The 25,772-nt window shown below is 35.2% G+C and overlaps 1 protein-coding gene and 1 long non-coding RNA gene across 4 annotated transcripts in view; one reads left to right on the top strand and one right to left on the bottom strand.

Moving 5' to 3' along the window:
• The window catches only part of Rabgap1l (RAB GTPase activating protein 1 like), a 620,475-nt gene that overhangs the window by 185,042 nt on the left and 409,661 nt on the right, over window positions 1-25,772 (top strand). For all 3 annotated transcript variants that reach the window (XM_071600291.1, XM_071600292.1, XM_027935052.2), the window contains one exon: window positions 2,609-2,759. In XM_071600291.1, the coding sequence (XP_071456392.1) occupies window positions 2,609-2,759 (151 nt within the window). The remainder of the gene's footprint in view (window positions 1-2,608; window positions 2,760-25,772) is intronic.
• LOC114092471 (uncharacterized) overlaps window positions 1-25,772 on the bottom strand; it is a 353,583-nt gene that overhangs the window by 11,575 nt on the left and 316,236 nt on the right. The window lies entirely within an intron of this gene.

Genomic DNA, 25,772 nt, shown 5'->3' with positions numbered 1-25,772 from the left:
AAAGAGAGAAAGAGAGAAGGCACATTAAACTGAGTTTGGGGAGAAGAAATAGAAATGAATGAGTATATAACTCTTTTGAGAGATTCCATGTTGAAGAGTAGGAAACAACATGAGATTTATGTGGAATTGAATGAAGATTTCTTGTACCTAGAGGTATTAATTGGAGTTTCAGTGTAGATTCAGTGATGACTTGTTGAACTACATACATCATGTAGCAAATGTTTTATTTAATTATATTGAATCCTTATATGATAATTCAAATCATTTTGCCTTTCAATTTAGAGGAAATGAGCTTATCCCTTTGTGTATTGTTGCTTTAATTAATTCAATTTTCTGTACCTCGAGTATAGAAATTCAGTGTCCATCACACCATATGTTTTTCTTATCCAAAATATGATTAGAGCCAAACCTTAAGTTCCAAAAGATCATTTCATCACTGATCCTGGTGCTCTTGTGACATAAGATTCTTTGGTCATCTCAAATTTAATTGGATAATAAAGAAAAGTCAGGTGGAAGAAAGTTCTAGGTGTCAAATGGTTTTCTCAGCTTTAACTCTTGAAAAGAGTAATTAATACTCTTCTACTTAACATATTTTGTCAATTAGATTTAATTATCATGTTTTTACAAATTATCTGAAGTAATATTTTAATTTAAATCCATAAGAGAAATCTAAAGAATTCAAATCATTATTGTTTTTTGATGATGAAATTATTTAAGGTCATTGCACATACTTCAGGCGCCATAGGAATATAAAAGGGACTCTTTCCTCTTTTAATTCTGTTACAGATCTCCAAAATATCTTTTTGGAGTATACTGTTCCATATTCTTTTCCTGTGCATGTTTAAAAGCAGGTTTCAAAATACTGTATTTAAAATCATTCCTCTGTACTATTTTGAGACCTGTTTTTGTCACTTAGTGTAGTTATGTTCTTTAATAATGTTAAATCATGTAAGCCCTGCCTCTTTTTACTTTGAGTTGATTTAAGGCCATCTGTATTATCAGCTTGGGTTCTCTGACCCAACAATACAAAAGTTTAGCTAGCTGAAAGCAGAATGGGTATAAATCTGATGATTTATTTAAATACTGATGTGACAAGTTTATTTGAATTCGTTGAAGTTATGGAAATGAGTATAGGTTTTGCCAAGATATGCAGATCATGGCAGTGTGAGGAAAAAAAAAATTGAACATATTGTGTCAGAGATAGGGCATGCCAAAACTGGGGTCTGTGCTAGAGATGAAAGAGTGTGCATAATCTAGAAAAGTAGGTGGGACACCAATTTTGGAAAGCAGACATACAGATTCCATGACTTTCAGGCTTAAATCTTGAAACCAGAGCCTGGAGTAGGCCAAACCAGAATACATCATCAAGTTTGGAGTCCAGATAGTGTAACCAGAGTCAACTCTAAGAGATAAGTAAAATCTGAGCAAAAAAGCATAGAATGTAGCTCTAGATTCAAGCTAGGCACCCGGAAAAAGATGAGTAGTGGAATTACATGAGACTGGGAACTATAATTCAGTTTCTTGTCAGGTTATCATAGTATCATACCTATATGTGTTCATGGATTTTAGGCCAAGAAACATTCACCTTGTTCTGATTTTAAACACCCTTGAGAATGGGTTATGCTCATAAGTGTGTGTTGTTCTTGTGGCAAGGTGGACTTGTATAGGTTCTGGTGCCTATAGGGAAGGGTAAGGTCCATCCTTTATGGAGCACTTGTAATTAAAATAAGGCAACAAGACAAATTCCGAAGTGCAAATAATGAACTATTCTTATCAAGAAGTTCATTTTAGATAATGTTTTAATCTGAAAGATCCTTCACATGCTGAAACAGAGTTCCGAGAGAGGTAACCAAGACATAGACTTCCCAGGGGAATATGGGTCAGAATGTAGGTGTCACAGGAAACTAAACTATGTATATTTCATGCCTTCTATACTGTGGAGCATACTTTTCGCGCTTGGTCCAGTGGACCTGACCTCAGAGAAGAGTGTAGTCAGCATGTGGTAGGCCTGTGATCCACTTGATAGCCTACTAGCCATCCTACCAAACTATTTATCTCAGGGGATTCAAATATTTGTCTTTATGCCTTGAAATGCTGCTAAGAAATATGTAACTAACATTCATTATTCTGAATAAGTTCATGGGGTGATTTAAAAAGTACATGAGAAGAAGAAAAAGCTTTCCCTTAAGGTAGGATAACATGGCTTACCAGGAACTAAGATAGACTAGACAAAAACAAAAACAAAAGTCAAAAGACATCATAGAGCTTGAACACTACTCTTGTTTCATGCCTGGTCATTTTTCTCTTGACCCAGGCTCATGCTCCCCACCCCACTTTTGAGTTACTAAGAATTGAACACCTCAGGAGTGCTGTACCACTGAGCTGTGTGCCCAGCCCTTTTCTTTTGTTTTGAGACAGCTTCATTAAGTTGCTGAGGCTGGCCTTGAGCTTGTTATCCTCCTGCATTAAGTCACTGGGATTACAGGTGTGCTCCACCATGCCCAAGTCCAGGCTCTAATTTTAATATAAACTAGTAAATGCCCTTTCCATAGCAACAGCAGTTCAGGAATGGTAAAGGGAATATGAATGGTTTATTTTCTTTCTTCAGGCACAATAACCTTGGTGCACGACCAAAAGGGCTACTCACTTTGGTGAAGAGTGGTGTTCCTGAAGCATTGAGGGCAGAAGTATGGCAGCTGTTAGCGGGCTGCCATGACAACCAGGCGATGCTGGACAAATACCGAATTCTTATCACAAAGGTAGGACACTCTTTTCATATTATTTTCATGGAGCATCTTAAGTTAATTCTGTTTTTCATAGCTCCCACAAGTCATAATGCTTTGAACTTCTGTAAAAGTAGTTATTTTGGTGTTGTGCACTTAATACTTCTGACTTTTGTTTTGAATACTTGTTGAATAGTGGTAAGTGATGTTCATATCATCTATGAGCAATTTATGCCTAGGTTTCATTTTTTTCATTCAAGTGACTTTATGATTTTTTTATTTTACATGTTTTTTTTGATGGACCTTTATTTTATTCATTTATTTATATGTGATACTGAGAATTGAACCCAGTGCCTCACACGTGTGAGGCAGGTGTTTTACCACTGAGTCACAACCCCAGCCCGACTTTATAAATTTTATTTACCAAATTGAATATACGATTGGCTCTTGGTATCCTGGGTTTTGCATCAGCAGATTCAATGAACTGTGGATCCAAAATATTTGGGGGGAGGGGAAAGCTTGTGTCTCTACTGAACACTTAAGCTCTCCCCCCCTAAACAATACAGACTAATCAGTACTTACATAGTATTTACATTATATTAGGGAATATAAGCACTCTAGAGATGGTTTAAAATATACAGCCGGATTTACATAGGCTGTATGTGGATGCAATTCCATTTTACATAAGAGATTTGAACATAATTGGATTTCCCAGGACCATCCTGACTTCAGATGAGCTAGCTACAAATATGAGGGTTCCCATAGACTCCCTGAGGTTTGATAATTTGTAGCAATGACTCAGAACTCAGCAAAGAGCTCTACTCATGATAGTTTTATTTTTTAATAGCAAAACAGTGCAAATCAGAATTAGCCAACCAAGTCTATTGCCCTTTTAAAGAACTTTCCCCTAAGTCCGAACCATGATTCTACTTATGTCCTTTGACCAGAATTCTGTAATAATAAGAAAGAGTAGATATTTGGAGGACAACTGCCATTCTCTACTTTAGGTTGCTTATTAATAGTATTTGAGATTTGTCTTAGAATAATTTGTTTTTAAAATACATGTACATCTTAGTTTATATTCAGAATGGGGAATGTTACTAGTTGCCATTTGAGATTGACTAGCATTGTGTAATTAAGATTGTAATATAAATATTTCCACATTCAATTATAAATATATGACAACATAAACTTATGTTATTTCTATTGTTAACAGTATAATTTATTAAAAACATAATTTTCCTTCAGACATTATAGAAATGTGTTACTCTGATCATGTGCCTATATTCAAGCTCTCAAGTCATAACGTTTCTGACAGGACGTACAATGGAATACTTAATTTCATTCTCTTCCTTATATCATAGCCAGAGATAATAATAAGATGAATACTGTCATTATTTCTAAAAATGATTTTCTTACTTTTCTATGTTTAGGAGTAGAAATGAGACAGCAAGTGCTTGTAGCCAAGAGTGTATTTGTGTATTTTGGGGCTTACCACCCCTCAGTGGGAAGAGAACAAACATGCAGAGGATTTTCAGTAAGAAGTGCTTGCATATTTGGCACTTATTGGTCATGGTTCAGCAGCTGTTAGTCTCTTCTTTTGCTCCAGTTAATTTTTTTCTATCTATTAATGGAATGGCAAGATTTCAAGGTCAGTTAATGAAATGTTCCAGCTTGAAGAAACAGTGTTGCTTCATAAAAACCTTACTAGAGGCTCCAGGTTGCAAGGAAAGAAGGAATACAAAGTATTTATGGAAAAGCTACTTTATGACTTAGCTTCTATGAAAAAGTCATCTCTCTATAGTAGGAGTGCTCTAGATGAGAAGCAGAGGCCACAGATTACCTTCTGAAACACTCATCCAAGGGGAGTGAACATGTAGCCTTCAGGCTGGGTCTAGCCTGAAGAGTTGTTTTGTGTAGCTATCAGAACATCCAAGAATGATATCCATCTCTGGCTCAATTTGACTTTCTTTTGCTGGCACGATGAATCACTGAGCAATAATCACATTTTCATGTATTCTGTGGCATTTGATATGGGGAGGTTATGTATATTTTAGGGCAACTTGAATTTCATCTACTGTAACAGAATTATATATGTAGTTTCAGTAATTATATGACATGTGTGATATAATTTATCAAATCTTGTGGTTAGTACTTATAGCAAATATTAGGTTATAGCCTTTTGCTCTTTTGTAGAAGTGAATTTGTAACATTCATACTTAGTACTTTATTAGAATCCAAACAAACCTTTAACTGAAAAACTTTCAGAAATAACAAAATTACCATAATTTTCTTCCTACCCCTTGAATTTTTTTTCCCCCCTGAATCTTTTCTTCGAGAAGTCTGTACCTTTTCATTTTAAAGCATTTGAGCTTTGTTGTTTGAAAGACCTCTCCCAAGTATTGAGTATTGGAATCAGTGTGTATTTCTACTTTAAAATGTAGAAACTTCCAGTCACTGTTAGACCAGGATGCAAGAAAAGACCACTGACTCCAATTAAAATCAAATTAAAGCAAGGTTATTATTTCCTCCGGCTGGGCTGCCTCTCCCAACAAAAACCGCGGGAACAAGACAGCCTTGCATTTTTCTTGCAGCCCAGCTTTATAGCCCAGAAAGTTACACAAAGGGGGGTTACATGAAGAGTATAACACAAAGGCTAGTTTACATTTTTGCTGGCCCCGACATCAGAATTTATGAAGGTCATTAGAGCCTCAGAGAGGGTCATTATCTGGCCAGGGAAGGCCAAGATTTATGAGTCGTCACTAAAGTTTCAGAGAGGGCTGCTATCTGGTCAGAGAGACCCAGGCATGGGTGAGTTCAAGGCACAGGCAGGCATTCCCAGCAAGTGTTCAGAATTTGCAGTAATTTATAGTAAAGCCAAAATTATCTTCTCATGGCTTTGTGGTGAGATGGCTCCCAATTTTAAGAGAAAATCAGGCTGGATCTATCATCACCTGACTTTCATAAGGACACATGAAGTGAATAACACCTGATGAAAATCAATTATGAATGGTCAGATTTGTCTGCACCCTCCTGCCCCCAGTGAATATCCTGGAATATTTGAATCCCCAAACTTGACTTTGTAGTGATTATATGAGTTATTATTTTGGTGATTATGCAAATTCATATATCATAAAGTAAAATGATATCTTCTAAAAAATATTCTTAAAGGTTGTCTGATATAATCAAGACCACAAGGTAAGTATTAATCTCATTCACTTATTAATTCATTCAATAACTTCTTTATTATTAACAACATTTTTTTCTTTTTTAAAAATTTTAATTTGTTATATATGACAACAGAATACATTACAATTCATATTACACCTATAGAGCACAATTTTTCACATCTCTGATTGTACACAAAGTAGAGTCACATCCTTTGTGTCTTCATACATGTACTTAAGGAAATGAATACCATCACATTCCATATCCCCTCTCCCTTCCCCTTCCCCCTTTTCCTCTTTGCCCTATCTAAAGTTCATTTAATCCTCCCATTTACCTTCCCTGAAGCATATTATGAATCAGCAGCTTAAATCAGAAAAATCACTTGGCATTTGGTTTTTTGGGATTGGCTAATTTCACTTAGCATTATATTCTCCAGCTCCATCCATTTACCTACAAATGCCATGATTTTATTCTCTTTTAATGCTGAGAAATATTCCATTGTGTATGTATATCACATTTTCTTTATCCATTCATCTACGGAAGAGCATCTAGGTTGGTTGCACAGTTTAGCTATTGTGAATTGTGCTGCTATAAACATTGATGTGGCTGTGTCCATGAAGTATGCTGTTTGTAAGTCCTTTGGGTATAGACCGAGGAGTAGGATTGCTGGGTCAAATGATGGTTCAATTCCAAGTTTTCCAAGGATTCTCTATACTACTTTCCATATTGGCTGCACCAATTTGTAGTCCCACCAGCAATGTATGAGTGTGCCTTTTCCCCCACATCCTCGCCAACACTTACTATTGTTTGTTCTTAATAGCTGCCATTCTGACTGGAGTGAGATGAAATCTTAGAGTAGTTTTGATTTGCATTTCTCTAATTGCTAGAGATGTTGAACATTTTTTTCATATATTTGTTGATTGATTGTATATCTTCTGAGAAGTTCCTTGGCCCATTGATTGATTATTACATGTGGATTTCCAGTTTTCCCAGCACCATTTGTTGAAGAGGCTATCTTTTCTCCCATATATGTTTTTGGTTAGACTCTGTGTCCTCTATTCTGTACCATTGGTCTACCAGTCTATTTTGTGTCAATACCATGCTGTTTTTGTTACTATTGCCCTGTAGTATAGTTTCAGGTCTAGTATAGTGATGCCACCTGCTTCACTCTTCTTGCTAAGGATTGCTTTAGCTACTCTGGGCCGCTTATTTTTCCAGATGAATTTCATGACTGCTTTTTCTATTTCTGTGAGGAATGCCATTGAGATTTTGATTGGAATTGCATTAAATCTATATATTGCTTTTGGTAGTATGGTCATTTTGACAGTATTAATTCTGCCTACCCAAGAACAAAGTATATCTTTCCATCTTCTAAGGTCTTCTTTAATTTCTTTCTTTAGTGTTCTGTAGTTTTTATTGTAGTGGTCTTTCACCTGTTTCATTACGTTGATTCCCAAGTATTTTATTTTTTTTGATGCTATGGTAAATGGGTAGTTTTCCTTATTTCCCTTTCAAAGGATTTGTCACTTATATACATAAATGCATTTGATTTATGGGTGTTGGTTTTGTATTCTGCTACTTTGCTGAAGTTTTCTAGAAGTTCTAGAAGTTTTATGGTTGAATTTTTTTTGAGTCTTCTAGGTATAGAATCATATCATTGACAAATAGTGCTAATTTGAGTTGTTCTTTACCTATCCGTATTTCTTTAATTTCTTTCGTCTAATTGCTCTGGCCAGTGTTTCAATAACTGTGTTAAATGGAAGTGGTGAAAGATGGCATCCCTGCCTTGTTCCAGTTTTTAGAGGGAATGCTTTCAATTTTTCTCCATTTAGAATGATGTTGGCCTGGTGCTTAGCATAGGTAGCTTTTACGATGTTGAGATATGTTCTCGTTATCCCCAGTTTTTCTAGTGTTTTGAACATGAAGCAGTGCTTCTATTGAGATGATCATACGATTGTTATCTTTAAGTCTATTGATGTGATGTATTACATTTATTGATTTCCATATGTTGAATCAACCTTGCATCCGTGGGCTGAATCCCACTTGATTGTGGTGCACAACACATATCTTTTTGGTATGTTTTTTTATTTGATTCACCAGAATTTTATTGAGAATTTTTGCATCTATGTTCATTAGAGATATTGGTCTGAAGTTTTCTTTTTTTGATGTGTCTTTGCCTTGTTTGGGAATCATGTGATATTGGCCTTGTAGAATGAGTTTGGAATTGCTGCCTCATTTTCTAGTTCCTGAAATAAATTGAAGAATATTGGTATTAGTTCTTCTTTAAAGATCTTGTAGAACTCAGCTGTGTATCCACCTGGTCCTGTGCTTTTCTTGATTGGTAGACTTCTGAAGGCATCTTCTGTTTCATTGCTTGAAATTTATCTGTTTTAATTGTGTATATTGGGCTGGGGTTGAGGCTCAATGGTAGAGTGCATGCCTAGCATGTGCGAGGCACCATGTTTGATTCTCAACACTAAATATAAATAAATGAATAAAATAAAGATTCATTAATGTCTTTTAAAAAAATAAATTGTGTATATCATCCTGATTCAATTTGGGCAAATTATATGACTGTAGAAATTTGTCGATGCCTTCAATATTTTCTATTTTATTAGAGTACAAGTTTTCAAAAATAATTTCAAATTATCTTCTGTGTTTCTGTAGTGTCTTTTGTGATATTTCCTTTTTCATCATGTATGTTAGTAATTTGAGTTTTCTCCGTCCTTCTCTTCGTTAGCATGGCTAAGGGTCTGTCAATTTTATTTACTTTTCCAAAGAACCAACTTTTTGTTTTGTCAGTTTTTTTTTTCAAGTGTTTTCTTTTGTTTCCATTTTATTTATTTCAGCTCTGATTTTAATTATTTCCTGTCTTCTGCTGCTTTTGGTGTTGATTTGTTCTTCTTTTTCTAGTGTTTTGAGATGTAATGTTAAGTCATTGGTTTGTTGACTTTTTCTTTTTTTTTAAGGAATGAACTACATGCAGTCAACTTTCCTCTTAGAACTGCCTTCATAGTGCCCCAGAGATTTCAGTGTGTTGTATCTGTGTTCTTATTCACCTCTAAAAAATTTTTAATCTCCTCCTTGATATCTTCTGCAACCCATTGTTCATTCAGTAGCATATTATTTAGTCTCCAGGTGTTGGAGTGGATTTTATTTCTTACTTTATCATTAATTTCTTATTTCATTTTATTATGATCTGATAGAATACAGATCTTTTTTATATTTGCTAAGAGTTGTTTTGTGGCATAGTATATGGTCTGTTTTAGAGAATGATCCATGTGTTGCTGAGAAGAAAGTGTATTTGCTCATTGAAGGATGAAATATTCTAGATATGTCAGTTAAGTCTGTTATTGATTGTATGATTAAGTTCTGTAGTTTCTTTGTTCAGCTTTTGTTTGTAAGATCTATCCAGTGATTAAAGAGATGTGTTAAAGTCACCCAAAATTATTGTATTATGGTCTGTTTGAATCTTGAACTTTAGAAGAATTTGTTTGATGAATGTAGATGCTCCACTGATTGGGGAACATGTATTTGTAATTGTTAAGTCTTTTTTGTATATGGTTCCTTTGAGCAGTATGTAGTGTCGTTCTTTATCTTTTTTGATTAACTTTAGCTTGAAGTCCACTTTATTTGATATGAGAATGGAAACACCTGCTTGATTCTGTAGTCCATGTGAGTGTTATGATTTTTTCCAACTTTTCTCCTTCACCCTGTGGATATGTTTTCCTATGTGATGTGTCTCCTGGAGGCAGCATATTGTTGGCTTTTTTTTTTATCCAATCTGATAGTCTATGTCTTTTGATTGTGAATTTTGGCCATTAACATTCAGTGTTATTATTGAATATTATTTGTATTCCCAGCCTTTTAAAAAAATTTTTGGTATTTAACGTGTCTTGGTTTCTCCTCTGATTAATTTTTCCTTTAGTGTAATACCTCCCTCTGCTGATTTTCATCATTATTTTTCATTTCCTCTTTGTGGAATATTTTGCTGAGGATGTTCTTTCTGTATTGCAGGCTTTCTAGTTGTAAAATCTTTTAACTTTTGTTTGTCATGGAGGATTTTTATTTCATCATCAAACCTAAAGCTTAATTTTGCTGGATATAAGATTCTTGTTTGAGGTATGAAGACATGAAATGGTGTGAATATACTCTGTAAACAACCAGAGATATAAAAAATTGTGTTCTATATGTGTAATAAGAATTGTAATGCATTCCACTGTCATATATAATAAACAAACAAACAGATAAATATTCTTGGTTGGTATCCATTTTCTTTCAGAGCTTGGTATATGTTGTTCCATGATCTCCTGGCTTTGAGTATTTGGGTTGAAAAATATTCTGAAATACAAATTGGACTCTCCCTATATGTGATATAATTCCTTTCTCTTGCATCTTTTAAGATTCTATCCTTATTCTGCATGCTAGGCATTTTCATTATAATATGCCTGGTATAGATCTGTTGTAATTTTGTACATTTGGTGTCCTGTAAGCCTTTTATATTTGGAATTTCAATTCATTCTTAATGTTTGGGAAATTTTCTGATATTATCTCATTGAAGAGATTGTGCATTCCTTTGGTTTGAAACTCTGTGCCTTCTTTTATCCCAATTACTCTTACATTTGGTCTTTTGATGCTGTCCCATAATTCATGGATGTTCTGTTCATAGTTTCTAACTGTCTTCACTGTGTGATCAACTTTATTTTCCTGGTTGTATACTTTGTCTTCATTATCTGATGTTCTTTCTTCCAAGTGATCTAGTCTGTTGGTGATGCTTTCTGTTGTTTTTTATTTGATTTATTGTATCCTTCATTTCAAGGATTTCTGACTGGTTTCTTTTCAGAGTCTCTATCTCTCCCTTGAAGTAATCTTTTGCAACCAGTATTTGCTTTCTTATATCTTTGTTGGAGTGATTAATTTTTGCCTGTATTTGCTCATTTAGGTCATTCTTTAATTCACAGATAATTTAAATTATGAACCTTCTAAACTCCTTCTCTGACATTGTATCAACTTAGCTGTCCATGGGTTCTGTTATTATAGTGTCCTGGTTTGTTTGGGGCACTTTCCTTCCTTGTTTTTTCATGTCGTCTGTGTCTTCCTTTCTTGCAATGTGGATCTGAGATATTACAGATTGTACCCTATATTTTTGTAGTATCCATGCAGATTGTCTGTACCTCACCTTGATGTTGGGCTTCCAGACACTTCTGGTGTCCCTCAGTGTATGCCACTGCAACTACAGGTGGTGGTGGTAATAGCCAAGGTAACTCGAGATAATAGTGGAGGTGCCCCAAGATGGATGTAGCGTCTTACAAAGATGGGGCTGAAAGGGTGGGCTTACTGTCTTTGGGATGCCTGCTCTGAGATGCAGCTGCTTCTAGACCCTGTCTGTTGTCACAAAGTAGGTGCTACTGCGTGGGGAGGGCTGTGGTGATGTGTGCAGTGTCCCAAGATGGAAGTGGGTTAGGCTTGGGCTCCCAGGTGTTGGCGGGTGGTGGACTCAGACCTACCGTGGGCCTGGGTCCCACGTATGTCAGTGTAGGTGGATCTGGCCAGGGACTGGGCTCTGGTGGTGGTCTGCTGGTTGGAAGAGGAGGCCCAATGCTGGAGCCTGAGCTCCAGCAGGTGTATGACAGTGGTGGGATGGACCTGGGCTCACCCTGGGCTTGGGTCCTGCGCTAGTTGGTGTACTATTGAGAACATTTAGTTCATAATATTCACCATTTTAGTCATTTTGAAATGTGTAGATCAGTAATGTTTATGCAATGCTGTATAACCATCTCAGTTGATCTAATTGCTGAATATTTCCATCACAGCAAAAATAAACATGGTATCTTCAAGTTCCCCTCTCCTGTCCCTTGGCAAACATTAATCTACTTTGCTGGATTTGCCTTTTCAGCATATTTCATACAAATAGAACCATACAATATGTAATCATTTATGTCTGGCTTCTTTCTTTTAGCATAATGATTTCTATGTTCATTCAGGTTATAGCATATATCGGTACTTAATTCCTTTTTATGGCTGAATAATATTCCATTTGTATGGATATAATATTTATTTTACTTGAAGGCTTGTTTTTGCTTTTTGGCTACTGTGAATAATGCTGCCTCAAACATTTCTTTACAAGTTTTTATGTGAACTTATGTTTTTAGTTCTCTTGAGTGTAGTTGCCAGGTTGTATGGCTGATAAGTTTTAGTATTTAGGGGACCTGCCCAACTGTTTTCCACTACAGATGAGCCATTTTGTGTTCCCAGGAGCAATATATGAGAGTTCTAATTTTTCCACATCCTCACCAGTACTTATTATTTTCCTATTTTATTTTATTACAGCCATCCCAGTGTTTATGAAATGGCATCTCAGTAGGATTTTGATTTACATTTCCCTAATGATTAATTATGAGCATCTTTTCATGTGCTTGTTGGCTAGTTGTTTAATCTTCTTTGGAGAATTATCTGTTTAGTTTTGCCCATTTTAAAATTGGGTTGTCTTTTTATTGTTGGGTTGTAAGGGTCTTTATAGATTGAGGATACCAATCCCTTATCATTCAGTTACCCTTAACTAAGCATCATCTACGAACTAGACTCTGATTTCTAGGGCTACATAGAAGAAAAGTGTTCATATCCTTGGGGAGTGCAGCCAAGGAAGAGCCAGGTCTGTGCACAGGTAGAATAAGATGTTATGATGCAAGTTACAATATTTGTCTTAATCAAGTGTGCAGAACACAGGAGGTAGTAATGTCTGCTCTGCTTGAGTTGAGCCAAGGAAAACTTCACAGAAGAGAATGTCTGCCCTGGAGACTTGAGAAATGTCTGAGCAGGAGAGGAGAGAAGATGCAGTATAAGGAGTGGCTTCTGTAATAATTCAGCTGCTGATTAGTGATTTAGCCTGGACCATCCAGGGAGCCTTACAGAGTAAAATCAGTGTGTGTTCTTTTTCCTTCCCCCACTTGTACCCCAGTGGACCAGCTACAGATACTCACTATTCATGGATCAACCTTTGTCCCCTTCGTAAGTAGGAAGAACTTAATAAAAGTTTCTGTTAGAACAAATATACACAGTGGAAATCCTCAGAAAATATGTATTATATCAAAATGACACAAGAGATTATTTAATTGGTCATCTAGATGTAATAAAATTTTAACCAATAATATTATAGTGTCTGTTCAAAAATATTTGAGTACCTATTGTGTGCCAGATATTGTGTGAGGATGGCAATATATATTGATTTTTTTTAAATCAGTTAGTTGAAAACCATCATTGATGGCTAAAATAAAACATGTATAACTTGCAAAAGACTAGCCCAGTTTTATAAATGATAGAGAGCATTTTCCCAGACCTGTATGAGAGAGCAAAATGGCCAGTTGTTAAAAATGTTAATCTTGGTGATTCCTGCCAAAAATCTTTTTTTTGGGGGGAATAATAAGGAAAAAACAACCATGAGAGTGACCTGTTTTAAGATTCTCCAAGTTCTTTGCTTTCTTGAGCATTGTATGGACAGTTAAAGTTTCATCATGTTTATTCCTGTCAGATTATTGGTACTATGCACAGTAAAGTCTTTCTTCTCTCTTCTCCAGTGTATTATTGTAGCAGATGGCTTTTAATAAAACATCCAAGTAAATGAAGTTTTACTCTAGAGTAGTAGAATGTACTATAAATATAATACTGTAATTTCTCAAAGGGAAATGTTTAAATCGGTATTTTTCTTGAGATTGTGTAATATTTACTGAATATTAAATTGAAGAGTAAAATGATTGTATCAGTTCATGTAATTCTCAATTTGATAAGTTTTCAACCAAGTAAATGTTTGCTCCTTCTTTACATGGCTTACTTCTTAGAAGTTCTATGCAGCTTGTTAGTCAAATAATACTCAACATGAGATTCCATTGTGAGACCATTGCTTAGTCACAGGCTTCTCTGTTCTCTGTCATCACCTGGTCTAGTTGTAGAAATTGAGCTTTTTGATAGAATGAGGTTATTCCAGCTGGGTCTGTACTATTGGTATTTGTAAAAACCACAGGCTTTTGTTCGGATAGGTTACTGATGTTTCTTCAAAAAAAATTTATAGTTCTTTAAAATACACTAACCTGAGAATAGTATAACCAAATAAGTAAATAAATAATATGGGCAAGGAGAGAAGAGTATTTCTTAATGCTTTGTTCATGTAGCTACAGGAAAGTTTTTCTTTTAAAGAAATAAAAATTTAATTTTTAAATTTTGAGACAGGACATTATTAAGTTGCTTAGGGCTTTGCCATGTTGCTGAGGCTGGCCTTGAACTTGTGATTCTCCTATCTCAGACTCCCCATTTGCTGAGATTACAGATGAGTGCCACTGTGCCTGGTAGCCGGATTGTGTTTTCTTATTACATAATTATATCTTTGCTTATTATTATTTTTTTTCATACACACACACAAACACACACGTAATTTACTTGTTGAAGGACAATTAATTAATTAATTAATATGTGGTTCTTAGAATTGAACCCAGTACTTCATACATGCTAGGCAAGTGCTCTACTACTGAGCCGCAACCCCAGCCTGCTTATTATTATTTTTCCATGGTGTAATTTTTATCAAATTTCTTTGGTCCTGATCTCCTGATACTTCATAGTTATAATAATATCTACATGTTTAGAAACTATAGTTATATGTGAATGTGAGAACCAATAGTTTCCCCATTAACTCCTTAGCACTGATGTTTGTATAAAAATTAAAATATATTCTTAATGATTTTTATGCACTTAAGCGATGTGTTTAATTAGTAACTAATATAATTTTTGTTGTCCTTTAAGTATTAGATTTTGAGCTACATTATGGAAAATTTTCATGCTATACATTTAGAGTAGGAGTATATGGTTTTTGAGGGAAGCCTTGGTGTTCTTGTTGAGCATAGATCATTCTGTGACATAATAGAATCTGTACTATTATATAGCTCTAGCTGTGTTTATAGCTGGAGATTTAAACAGAAAATGAAAGCAATGATATCTCTTAAATCTCATAAATATTCAAGAGCCCATGATTGTACCCTTGGATCCCAATTTCATAATAACTTAATTGGCTTTAGCACAGATTTCTAGAATGTTATTTATGTTTTAGTGGGTAATGTCATGTGGTAAGTTTTTTGCAAGACTTATGGTTTACCTTTTCATTCAAATTTTCATTTAGATATCTTTACTATTAATCAGTATCAAGATAAAAGAGGGGATAGGTAACAGATACCTATGAAATTGGTCTCCCAAATCTACCTTTCTAACCCCCATCCAACATGTTACACATTTTTGCTTGCATTTGGTAAATTGTTTCATTTAGCAGCTTCTTGCTTGAATAGTTGACAAACCACTTTCTCAGTGTCTTTTGCTCTTTCTGTCTCTTTATAGTTGTCCTCTGTCTCCCCATCCTACCTCCCATTCTCTTTATTAGTTGTCTCCCTTTTCTAACTGTTGATAATGTGGTTCTGAAAAGTGATTTTCATTATTTCTAGTTTCATGTTTGTTCTCTGTGAATTTCTCAGATAAGCCTGCTTTCTAGTTGTGGGGCTTTTAGTTGATTTTTAAAGGGACAAGATAATATGCTATGTTATCCTGGAGAGACTGTCATTTTGTTGTACTTTGTATCCCCAGAGTCACCTAATGAGCAGGTGATGAATGATTAAATGAATTAAACTCCATGGGGCAGCACTCTGTGATTAAACAAGAAGCAAACAGCCCCCCACCCAAAGGTAAAAAGAAAAAAACAAAGGAGGAATTAATTGACTATGGTATTATAATTTAGGGAATTGATTAGAAGTTATTTAATGAGTAGCTCCTAGGGATCAGACAGAAAACTAGTTTTGAAAAACTATCTTTTCAATATTTTTCAGTTTTTTCACTAGAATTAGTTCATTTTACTTATTATTTATGAAATACATAGTTGTTAATATGCACACAGAAACACAAACTCTGAAATATGACTTGTAGTACTTCCCCTGTTGCAGACTCATTTCCTAGGTCCTACTTCCTTTTCCTATCACATAGAAAAAATAAAAAGAAAACCCCAAAGACCACCGAGTGAGCATATTTAAGGTTATTTTGATCTTGGCAAAATTCAGTTCCTATGTGAAATTTCTGGAGTTTATTCAAAAGAATACTATATACATTCCATAATTGGGATATTATTTGTGGTGCAAATTTTTTTTTAGACTTTAAAGTTTTATTCTGTAAGCTGGCTTTTGATTTAGCTAATATGTTATTCACTTAATGTATTCTTTTTTTTTAAATAACTTTATTTATTTTTATGTGGTGCTGAGGATCGAACCCAGGGCCTTGCACGTACAAGGCGAGCGCTCTCCCGCTGAGCCATAACCCCAGCCCTTAACTTCATTCTTTAGTTTGATTCAAATTAAGTATAAGATCAATTATTTCAACTAAAATAATTATATTATAGCAATTTATTAGGATTCTTGGTTTAGTTACCATTCCCTTCTACACTATATCTTTACTTTTTCTAGATTCATAGTTTATTTTATTGGTAATATTTCCATTTAGCACATGGTCACCTTTGGTTTTTATGTACACAAATTTTTATTTCTGAGGGGTAAAGAGTCTAGGTTACAGTTGATCAGAATTTTTTGTTCCTGATTTAGAATGTCATGGGGGTGCATGCATTCTTTCCTAAGAGAGCTTTAATTGTTACTATGTCAGAAGAATTCAGTCACTTCTACCCTTTGACAAGCTGATCTCTGACGTGTGTATGGAAACTGCTTAATCTTTTAATAGATGACTAATGTTTTGAAGACAGCATCTTGAAGCTTTTATCCTGATACCTGCAAAAATGATGTGAAAAGGAGCAATTTCCATTTAATTCTTTTAAGTCTTCAGTTCTTGTGTGGAAAAGTAGAATGGCAGTTTGGGATCAAAAACTTACTCTAGTTTTCCTACCCAACTGTACAGTGGGTATGTAGGCCTATAAGCAAGGTGCCAGTTCTCCATAGTGACCTATAACTGAAGTTGCTGTAGCTTTCTTTACATTCGAGGACCCTCAGATCTTCTGACTTTGATGTGTTTCAAAGCTAAAGTACTTGTGGGGGGGGGAGGGAGCATGTTTACAAGAGTTAAATCTCATTCAATCTTATAAATCTAAACTTGCATTCAAAATGGTAATTGATCTTTATTATAAATTATTTCAAACCAAGGTTTTCTAGGTAAACCATATCAGAACCTTACATTACGGATTTGCTGAACTTTCCTAGATAATATACATATTCTGTATTCCTGTTGAGATTAATAATACATGTTTTGATATTGAGGTGCAGTTTTTCTAACTCACTTCTGTGAAAAGACCTTTTCCCATTTGAACAGAAAATAGATTGAGCTTAATCCTGGAGAAAAGATGATATGTAACTATTACCAGAAGGGAAATCATTGTTCAGTCCCAGTGGCACTGTGTAGTCTTTCATGAAGTGTTCTGGGACTAATTAATCAGGAAGCAACTCTAATTAAAAAGGAAACTGCTCATCAGCTGCCTACTTAGGCTATTTGAAAGAAAGAAGCTATAGACTTGGCTGCTTGTATTTCAGCTTTCTTTAACTGTCAATGTCCCATTGAAGGGAATCATTTAAAGATTTTTAGCAGACATTATTTTGTAGTGATATACTTTGAAAGTTAATGGACTTCTTTTTGCATGTAAATTTACATAAAAGCAGTAATTTTGGAATTGGAATGTTGTAGCCGATCTATAAGGCTTTTAAATTTTTAATCTTACCATGTTTTTTTAAATCCTGGGACAGATCATCTACTTAGAAATAATACTAGTAGACAATATTTGAATATGTGTGTAAATATATTTAAATATAGACAAACTGATATGAATTTGTAATGCAAGGCCAAAAAAAAGTCTAATTATAGGTAAATTTAGTTATTTTAATCATATTGACATTTCCAATACCATAACAGTTCATTTGGCTTAGCTGAAGTCTTAGGGAAGTACTATTCAAAAGAGGATTTTAATTTCATGAGAGTATGTGCATTACATATGTGTTACATGTGTTGTTTCCAAACTGGTTTGTGTTTGTATGATGATTATTATATCCATCATATCAGGTCTTTCCTAATTTACCAAATGAAAAGTGATTATGAACTACTAATGAGAATTTTATAATTGTTTTTGATATTGCTTTTGTCAGTTTTATCTCTTTTGAAGTTTGTTTTAATACACATACAGAGGTTTTTCAGTTTTTAAATGGACAACTATTTGGATGAATTAGGAAGGTAAGAACTAATCAGTATAGGTTGTTACTGCTCTTCCTTGTATCTCTCCTATCTTTTCATCTTCACCCACTGGATCACAATACACTGAATGTATTTTTATGAAGTCAGCTAGAGTTATAGCCCTTTGGGGAATCCATTTCCTGTCTGTTACCTGAAATCAGTTATAGTTCAGGGTGGCAAACTTGTGCACATGATTGCTGCCACAACACAGTATAATGTTTACAAACTTCATGGCACACTTGGCCAGGGCAGTCTTGTGAATAATGGGGCAATTGCTTTTTAACAGGTAGATGCCGTTCTAATTCAGTTTGTTTAAACAAAGAAAGAAAATTGTTAACCCAGAAATGCTACTAACTATTTTATATGTGATACATCTGATATAAATAAGACTGTCTTGAATATCAGTCCTGTAGCCAAATGCTTTTATTTGAGTTTTATATCTCTGGGTTTATTTTTTATTTATTTTAAACAGTGGATATGTGAATTTGTATAAAGTTACACAATTTAGTTACTCAAATATTCACTCTATTTCAGGTATTGTTGTATGTTCATCTAACATTAATTTTTTAAATTTATTCTTAAGTTTTAGGTGGACACAATAACTTTATTTTACATTTATGTGGTGCTGAGGATCGAACCCAGTGCCTCGTGCATGCTAGGCGAGTACTCTACCACTGAGCCACAACCCCAGCCCCACCAACATATTAATTTTAAGAATTGATTTTATGTTACATTAAATTTTGTGACTCATGTATAGATTATATTGATTTTCCATAATGATATTATAGTTAACATAAAAGTCTAAACATTTAAGTAACTGACCCAAGGTCAAATAGAAGATATGTGCCAGAAAGGGAAATAGAAACTGGGGTTACTAATAAATAATTTATGATTTCTAATTCTAATTTGAAAATTGCTTGGAGAAAAAAAAGTATATATATATATATATATATATATATATTTTTTTTTTTTTTTTTACAGTGATAAAATTTCAGATTTATCAAAGTTTCCATCCATACTTAGAGATACTTAGTTTACCTTCAGGGACTAAACACCAAGAGGTTCTCGCTGGCTTTGCAGTGGTGGGGATTCAGAAGCCAAGGCCTGAGAGCTCTTAGCAGTGCTTGTTTGGCTTGTGGTCGGGTCCGCTCACTGGTTCTCAGCGTGCCCTCATTGGTGCATTGAGGCAGTGGAGGATGTGAGGGTGCTGCAGCATGGTGCTCAGCCTTTCCCAGTTGACGCTCCTTTTCTAAGTAGGTGTTATATTCAAACTCAGCAAGGTAGCAGCTATTATTTCCACTGATACTGTTCAGGTAACTATAGAATGATCTTGCTACCGTGTAGAGGAAACATTCCCATGTTGGTAATTTTTATCCTATTTGAACCTGTTTCAAGGTGCTTAAGTCACTGGATAATTCTTGAATATGGGGGTTCTCTAATGGCATATCAATATTTGAGAGAGTGACAATTAAGTCATGGCTATGTCCTTTTATTTTGAAGGTGGAGATGTTTTCTAAAAATGCCTAACAGCAGTGAAGCATCCTTGAAAAATGAGAGAAAGTTGTCCTTAACCTTGGTAGTCTTAGGGACACTTTGAGGAGATTTTAGTCCCATAAAAATATGACAGCAAAATGCATACCAATATTATATCATTTTGATAGTGGGTAATGTTTAAATTTAGAATATAATTTACAGGACCACTTCTATACCTACCTTCAAGTCTTGATTTAATTATTAAAGCTTTCAATTATTAAAAATCTGTTGTTTATTTACATTCAGTTTTAAATGATTTTTTTTATTTGTCAGAAACATTATCTAGACAGACTTTTTAAAAATTTAATGTGCATTTATATTACCTGTAGATCATGGTAAGAAAAAGAGACAGGGAGAGACAGAGACAGAGATTGGGATTCTTATTTTTAGCAAAACTGTCAGGTGGTACCAGCTTTTCTCCTAGCTCATGTACTGCACTTTGAAGCAAGGTTCTGGGTCCTGGACTATAAACTGAAATGTTCCTGAAATATTTATTTTTAAATACTTTTATTATCGTTGGCAGATCTTTATTTTTATTTATTTATATGTGGTGCTGAGGATCAAATCCTGTGTCTCACACATGCTAGGCAAGTGCTCTACCACTGAGCTACAACCCCAGCCCCTGAAATATTTTTTAAATGATTATAGCATAGTGAATGCACATGATTATTTTTGACTTATTTTAATTTTGAGAAAGAGAAATATGCTAAAAAGTCATACTGTATTTTACTAATAGTTAAATTTTTTTGTAATTATGACATTTTCTCATTATACTTGCGAGTCCATAGCATAGTTTGTTCTTATTGTGAAAAGATGAGACAATATAGTTAAAAATGAAAATAGCTCCCAGGCACAGTGGCTCATGCCTATAATCTTCTCAGCAGCTTGGGAGGCTGAGGCAGGAGGATTGTGAGTTCAAAGCCAGCCTCAGCAAAAATGATGACCTAAGCAATTCAGTGAGACCATGTCTCTAAATAAAATACAAAATAGGGCTGGGGGTGTGGCTCAGTGGGTGAATGCGCTGAGTTTAACCCCTGGCACCAACCCTGCTGCCAAAAAAAAAAAAAAGAGTTATATTTCTTATCAAAAGAATATTAAATAAAATGTTACACAAAATAATATTATTTTCATAGGCTAACCATGAAAATAGTCTGAAGACTGATGTGTTGTTAGGTCTGAGTTGTTTTTCCATAGCTTCTGTGTTTATATAACACCTAAATCATCTGATATTTGGCTTTTGCTTGATGGAAAAGTAGGAAGGAAAGTCAGAGAATCAAAGGAGTGCGATGATGCTTCCAGACAGTTTCTTTCTCTTGGATGTTGGCTGTCCACTTTCATTTTTGATTCAGGCTTCTTCTTTAACTCTCAGAATGTATAGATGCTTTTAAAAACCCAGGGAGCAAAACTTTTATGGAGCCCAAGGAGCAGAATTATATTTTTCTTCTCTTAATTTTCATTCTTTACCACTTAACCCATCACATTTAAAGCATAATGAAGTTATTCCTGGGAAAACACTTTGTTTCCAATTCCTTCTGTCAGGTTAGATCGAGAGAAGATGCCTGTAGTGCAGCCAGCAGCTGTAGTAAGTTAGTGTATTCTATAATGGAGAGAGTTCTCCCTTGTTATGGAGTTTAGGTCATTGGAGGGCTTTTTTGTTTTTTTTTCAAAAGTGTGTGAAATGTAATTAGAAAGATATTTGGACAGCCTTCCAAGAAAACCTAGCCAGTTTCTTTACTGTGGAAATGAAGGGATGCACTAAATGCCTTAACTCAACAGCCTCTTTATCTGCATTACCTTTTAGAAATCACTCCCAAGGCTGGGTGTGGTGGAGTGCCTATAATCCCAGCCACTCCAGAGGCCAAGGCAGAAGGATCCCAAGGTGGAGTGCAGCCTGTGCAACTAGGCAATACCGTGTCTGGGAATAGAAAATAAAGGGGTCTGGAGGTGTAACTTGATGTTACATCAAAAATTAAAAGCTCCATCCAAAATTAAAAAAACAAAACAAAACTGAGTTTAGAGGTTCTTTTTTTTTTTTTTAAAGAGAGAGAGAGAGAGAGAATTTTTTAGTATTTATTTTTCAGTTCTTGGCGGACACAACATCTTTGTTTGTATGTGGTGCTGAGGATTGAACCCGGGCCGCACGCATGCCAGGCGATCACGCTACCACTTGAGCCATATCCCCAGCCCCAGCAAATGGAAATTTCAAGGTCCTTTTGTCTAATCTACTGATTTAATCTAGACACATCACCCCAATTGGAGTAAGGGCAGAGCAGAGCCACCGCCCGCGCCTGCAAGGTAGGCAGACCTGCGACCGACCAGCAGAACAGGCCCAGGGGTCCGCGGGCGTGGTAGACACCTCACACCAATTGGAGGAGGGGCAGAGCAGAGCCCCCGCCTGCGCCTGCAAGGTAGGCAGACCGCCGTCCGACCCTGCAAGGGAGACTTTTCAACTATACAAGAGCAATATAAATATATAGGGGAAAAAAACATTTCAAAAACACAACAGTTTCACCAAGCAGAAAGAAACGCAAGCAGTATGAAAAGACAAGGAAAGAAAGGACCACAAGCAATGCAGGTCAACTCAACTTTAGAAGAGGTAACAGCTGCAGCAGATGGAATGTCAGATAAAGAATTCAGTATATACATGCTTCAGATGATCTGGAGTATCAAGGAAGACATTAGACAGCAAAATCAGACAATGAAAGATCACTTCGACAATGAATTACACAAACAAATCCAGGAAGCAAAGGATCAACTATACAGGGAGATAGAGGTTATAAAAAACAAACAAACAGAAATCCTAGAAATGCAGGAAACAATAAACCAACTTAAAAACTCAATGGAGAATACTACCAGCAGATTAGAACACTTAGAAGATAGAACATCAGACAATGAAGACAAAGTATTTCAACTTGAAAAGAACATAGACAGCTCAGCAAGACTGTTAAGAAACCATGAGCAGAACATCCAAGAAATATGGGATAACATTAAGAGACCAAACTTAAGAGTCATTGGGATACAGGAAGGTACAGAACTCCAAACCAAAGGAATGAGCATCTATTCAATGAAATAATACGAGAAAACTTCCCAGACTTGAAGAATGAGTCAGAATCCCAAATTCTAGAAGCCTACAGGACGCCGAATGTGCAAAATCATAAGAGATCCACACCTAGACACATTATAATGAAGATGCCCAACATACAGAATAAGGAGAGAATTTTAAAAGCTACAAGAGAAAGGAAGCAGATTACATTTAGGGGTAAGCCAATCAGGATAACAGCTGATCTTTCAACACAGACTCTGAAAGCTAGAAGATCCTGGAATAACATATTTCAAACACTGAAAGAAAATGGGTTCCAACCAAGAATTGTGTATCCAGCGAAATTAAGCTTCAGGATGGAAGATGAAATTAAAACTTTCCACGACAAACAAAAGTTAAAAGAATATGCAGCTAGAAAACCATCTCTTCAAAACATCCTTGGCAAAACATTACAAGAAGAGAAATGGAAAATAACAATGAAAACCAACAGTGGGAGGTAGGACAGTAAAGGGGGGGGGGAATAATCAAAGAGGAAAACAAACCATGTTTAGTAACAGAAATAAACAAATATGGCTGGAAGAACAACCCATATCTCAATAATAACCCTAAATGTTAATGGCTTAAACTCACCAATTAAGAGACACAGGCTAGTAGAATGGATCACAAAACAAGACCCAACAATATGCTGCCTACAGGAGACGCATTTGATAGGAAAAGACATACATAGGCTGAAGGTGAAAGGTTGGGAAAAATCATATCACTCATATGGACTTCGGAAACAAGCAGGAGTGTCCATACTCATATCAAATAAAATAGATTTCAAGCCAAAGTTAATCAAAAGGGATAAAGAGGGACACTACAAATTGCTTAAGGGAACCATACACCAACAAGACATAACAATCATAAATATTTATGCCCCAAACAATGGTGGAGCTATGTTCATCAAACAAACTCTTCTCAAGTTCAAGAGTCTAATAGACCACCATACAATAATCATGGGAGACTTCAACACACCTCTCTCGCCACTGGACAGATCTTCCAAACAAAAGTTGAATAAGGAAACTATAGAACTCAATAACACAATTAATAACCTAGACTTAATTGACATATATAGAATATACCACCCAACATCAAGCAGTTACACTTTTTTCTCAGCAGCACATGGATCCTTCTCAAAAATAGATCATATATTATGTCACAGGGCAACTCTTAGACAATATAAAGGAGTAGAGATAATACCATGCATCCTATCTGATCATAATGGAATGAAACTGAAAATCAACGATAAAAGAAGGAAGGAAAAAGCATACATCACTTGGAGAATGAACAATAGGTTACTGAATGATCAATGGGTTACAGAAGACATCAAGGAGGAAATTAAAAAATTCTTAGAGATAAATGAAAACACAGACACAACATATCGGAATCTATGGGACACATTGAAAGCAGTTCTGAGAGGAAAATTCATTGCTTGGAGTTCATTCCTTAAAAAAAGAAAAAACCAACAAATAAATGATCTCATACTTCATCTCAAAATCCTAGAAAAAGAAGAGCAAAACAACAGCAAAAGAAGTAGAAGGCAAGAAATAATTAAAATCAGAGCTGAAATTAGTGAAATCGAAACAAAAGAAACAATTGAAAAAATTGACAAAACTAAAAGTTGGTTCTTTGAAAAAATAAACAAAATCGACAGACCCTTAGACATGCTAGCGAAGAGAAGAAGAGAGAGAACTCAAATTACTAGCATACGGGATGAAAAAGGCAATATCACAACAGACACTTCAGAAATACAGAAGATAATCAAAAATTATTTTGAATCCTTATACTCCAATAAATTAGAAGATAGTGAAGGCATAGATAAATTTCTTAAGTCATATGATCTGCCCAGATTGAGTCAGGAGGATATAGACAACCTAAACAGACCAATATCAATTGAGGAAATAGAAGAAACCATCAAAAGACTACCAACTAAGAAAAGCCCAGGACCGGATGGGTATACAGCAGAGTTTTACAAAACCTTTAAAGAGGAACTAATACCAATACTTTTCAAGCTACTTCAGGAAATAGAAAAAGAGGGAGAACTTCCAAATTCATTCTACGAGGCCAACATCACCCTGATACCTAAACCAGACAAAGACACCTCAAAGAAAGAAAACTACAGACCAGTATCTCTAATGAACCTAGTTGTAAAAATCCTCAATAAAATTCTGGTGAATCGGATACAAAAACATATCAAAAAACTTGTGCACCATGATCAAGTAGGATTCATCCCTGGGATGCAAGGCTGGTTCAATATATGGAAATCAATAAATGTTATTCACCACATCAATAGACTTAAAAATAAGAACCATGTGATCATCTCGATAGATGCGGAAAAAGCATTCGACAAAGTACAGCATCCCTTTATGTTCAAAACTCTAGAAAAACTAGGGATAACAGGAACATACCTCGATATTGTAAAAGCAATCTATGCTAAGCCTCAGGCTAGCATCATTCTGAATGGAGAAAAATTGAAGGCATTCCCTCTAAAATCTGGAACAAGACAGGGATGCCCTCTCTCTCCACTTCTGTTCAACATAGTTCTCGAAACACTGGCCAGAGCAATTAGACAGACGAAAGAAATTAAAGGCATAAAAATAGGAAAAGAAGAACTTAAATTATCACTATTTGCAGGTGACATGATTCTATACCTAGCAGACCCAAAAGGGTCTACAAAGAAACTATTAGAGCTAATAAATGAATTCAGCAGAGTGGCAGGATATAAAATCAACACGCATAAATCAAAGGCATTCCTGTATATCAGCGACAAACCCTCTGAAATGGAAATGAGGACAACCACTCCATTCACAATATCTTCAAAAAAAATAAAATACTTGGGAATCAACCTAACAAAAGAGGTGAAAGACTTATACAATGAAAACTACAGAACCCTAAAGAGAGAAATAGAAGAAGATCTTAGAAGATGGAAAAATATACCCTGTTCATGGATAGGCAGAGCTAACATCATCAAAATGGCGATATTACCAAAAGTTCTCTATAGGTTTAATGCAATGCCAATCAAAATC

The sequence above is a fragment of the Marmota flaviventris genome, chromosome 12 (assembly GCF_047511675.1).
Source record: "Marmota flaviventris isolate mMarFla1 chromosome 12, mMarFla1.hap1, whole genome shotgun sequence".
Classification (NCBI taxonomy): domain Eukaryota; kingdom Metazoa; phylum Chordata; class Mammalia; order Rodentia; family Sciuridae; genus Marmota; species Marmota flaviventris.
This window is presented reverse-complemented; position numbering and strand designations above follow the sequence as displayed.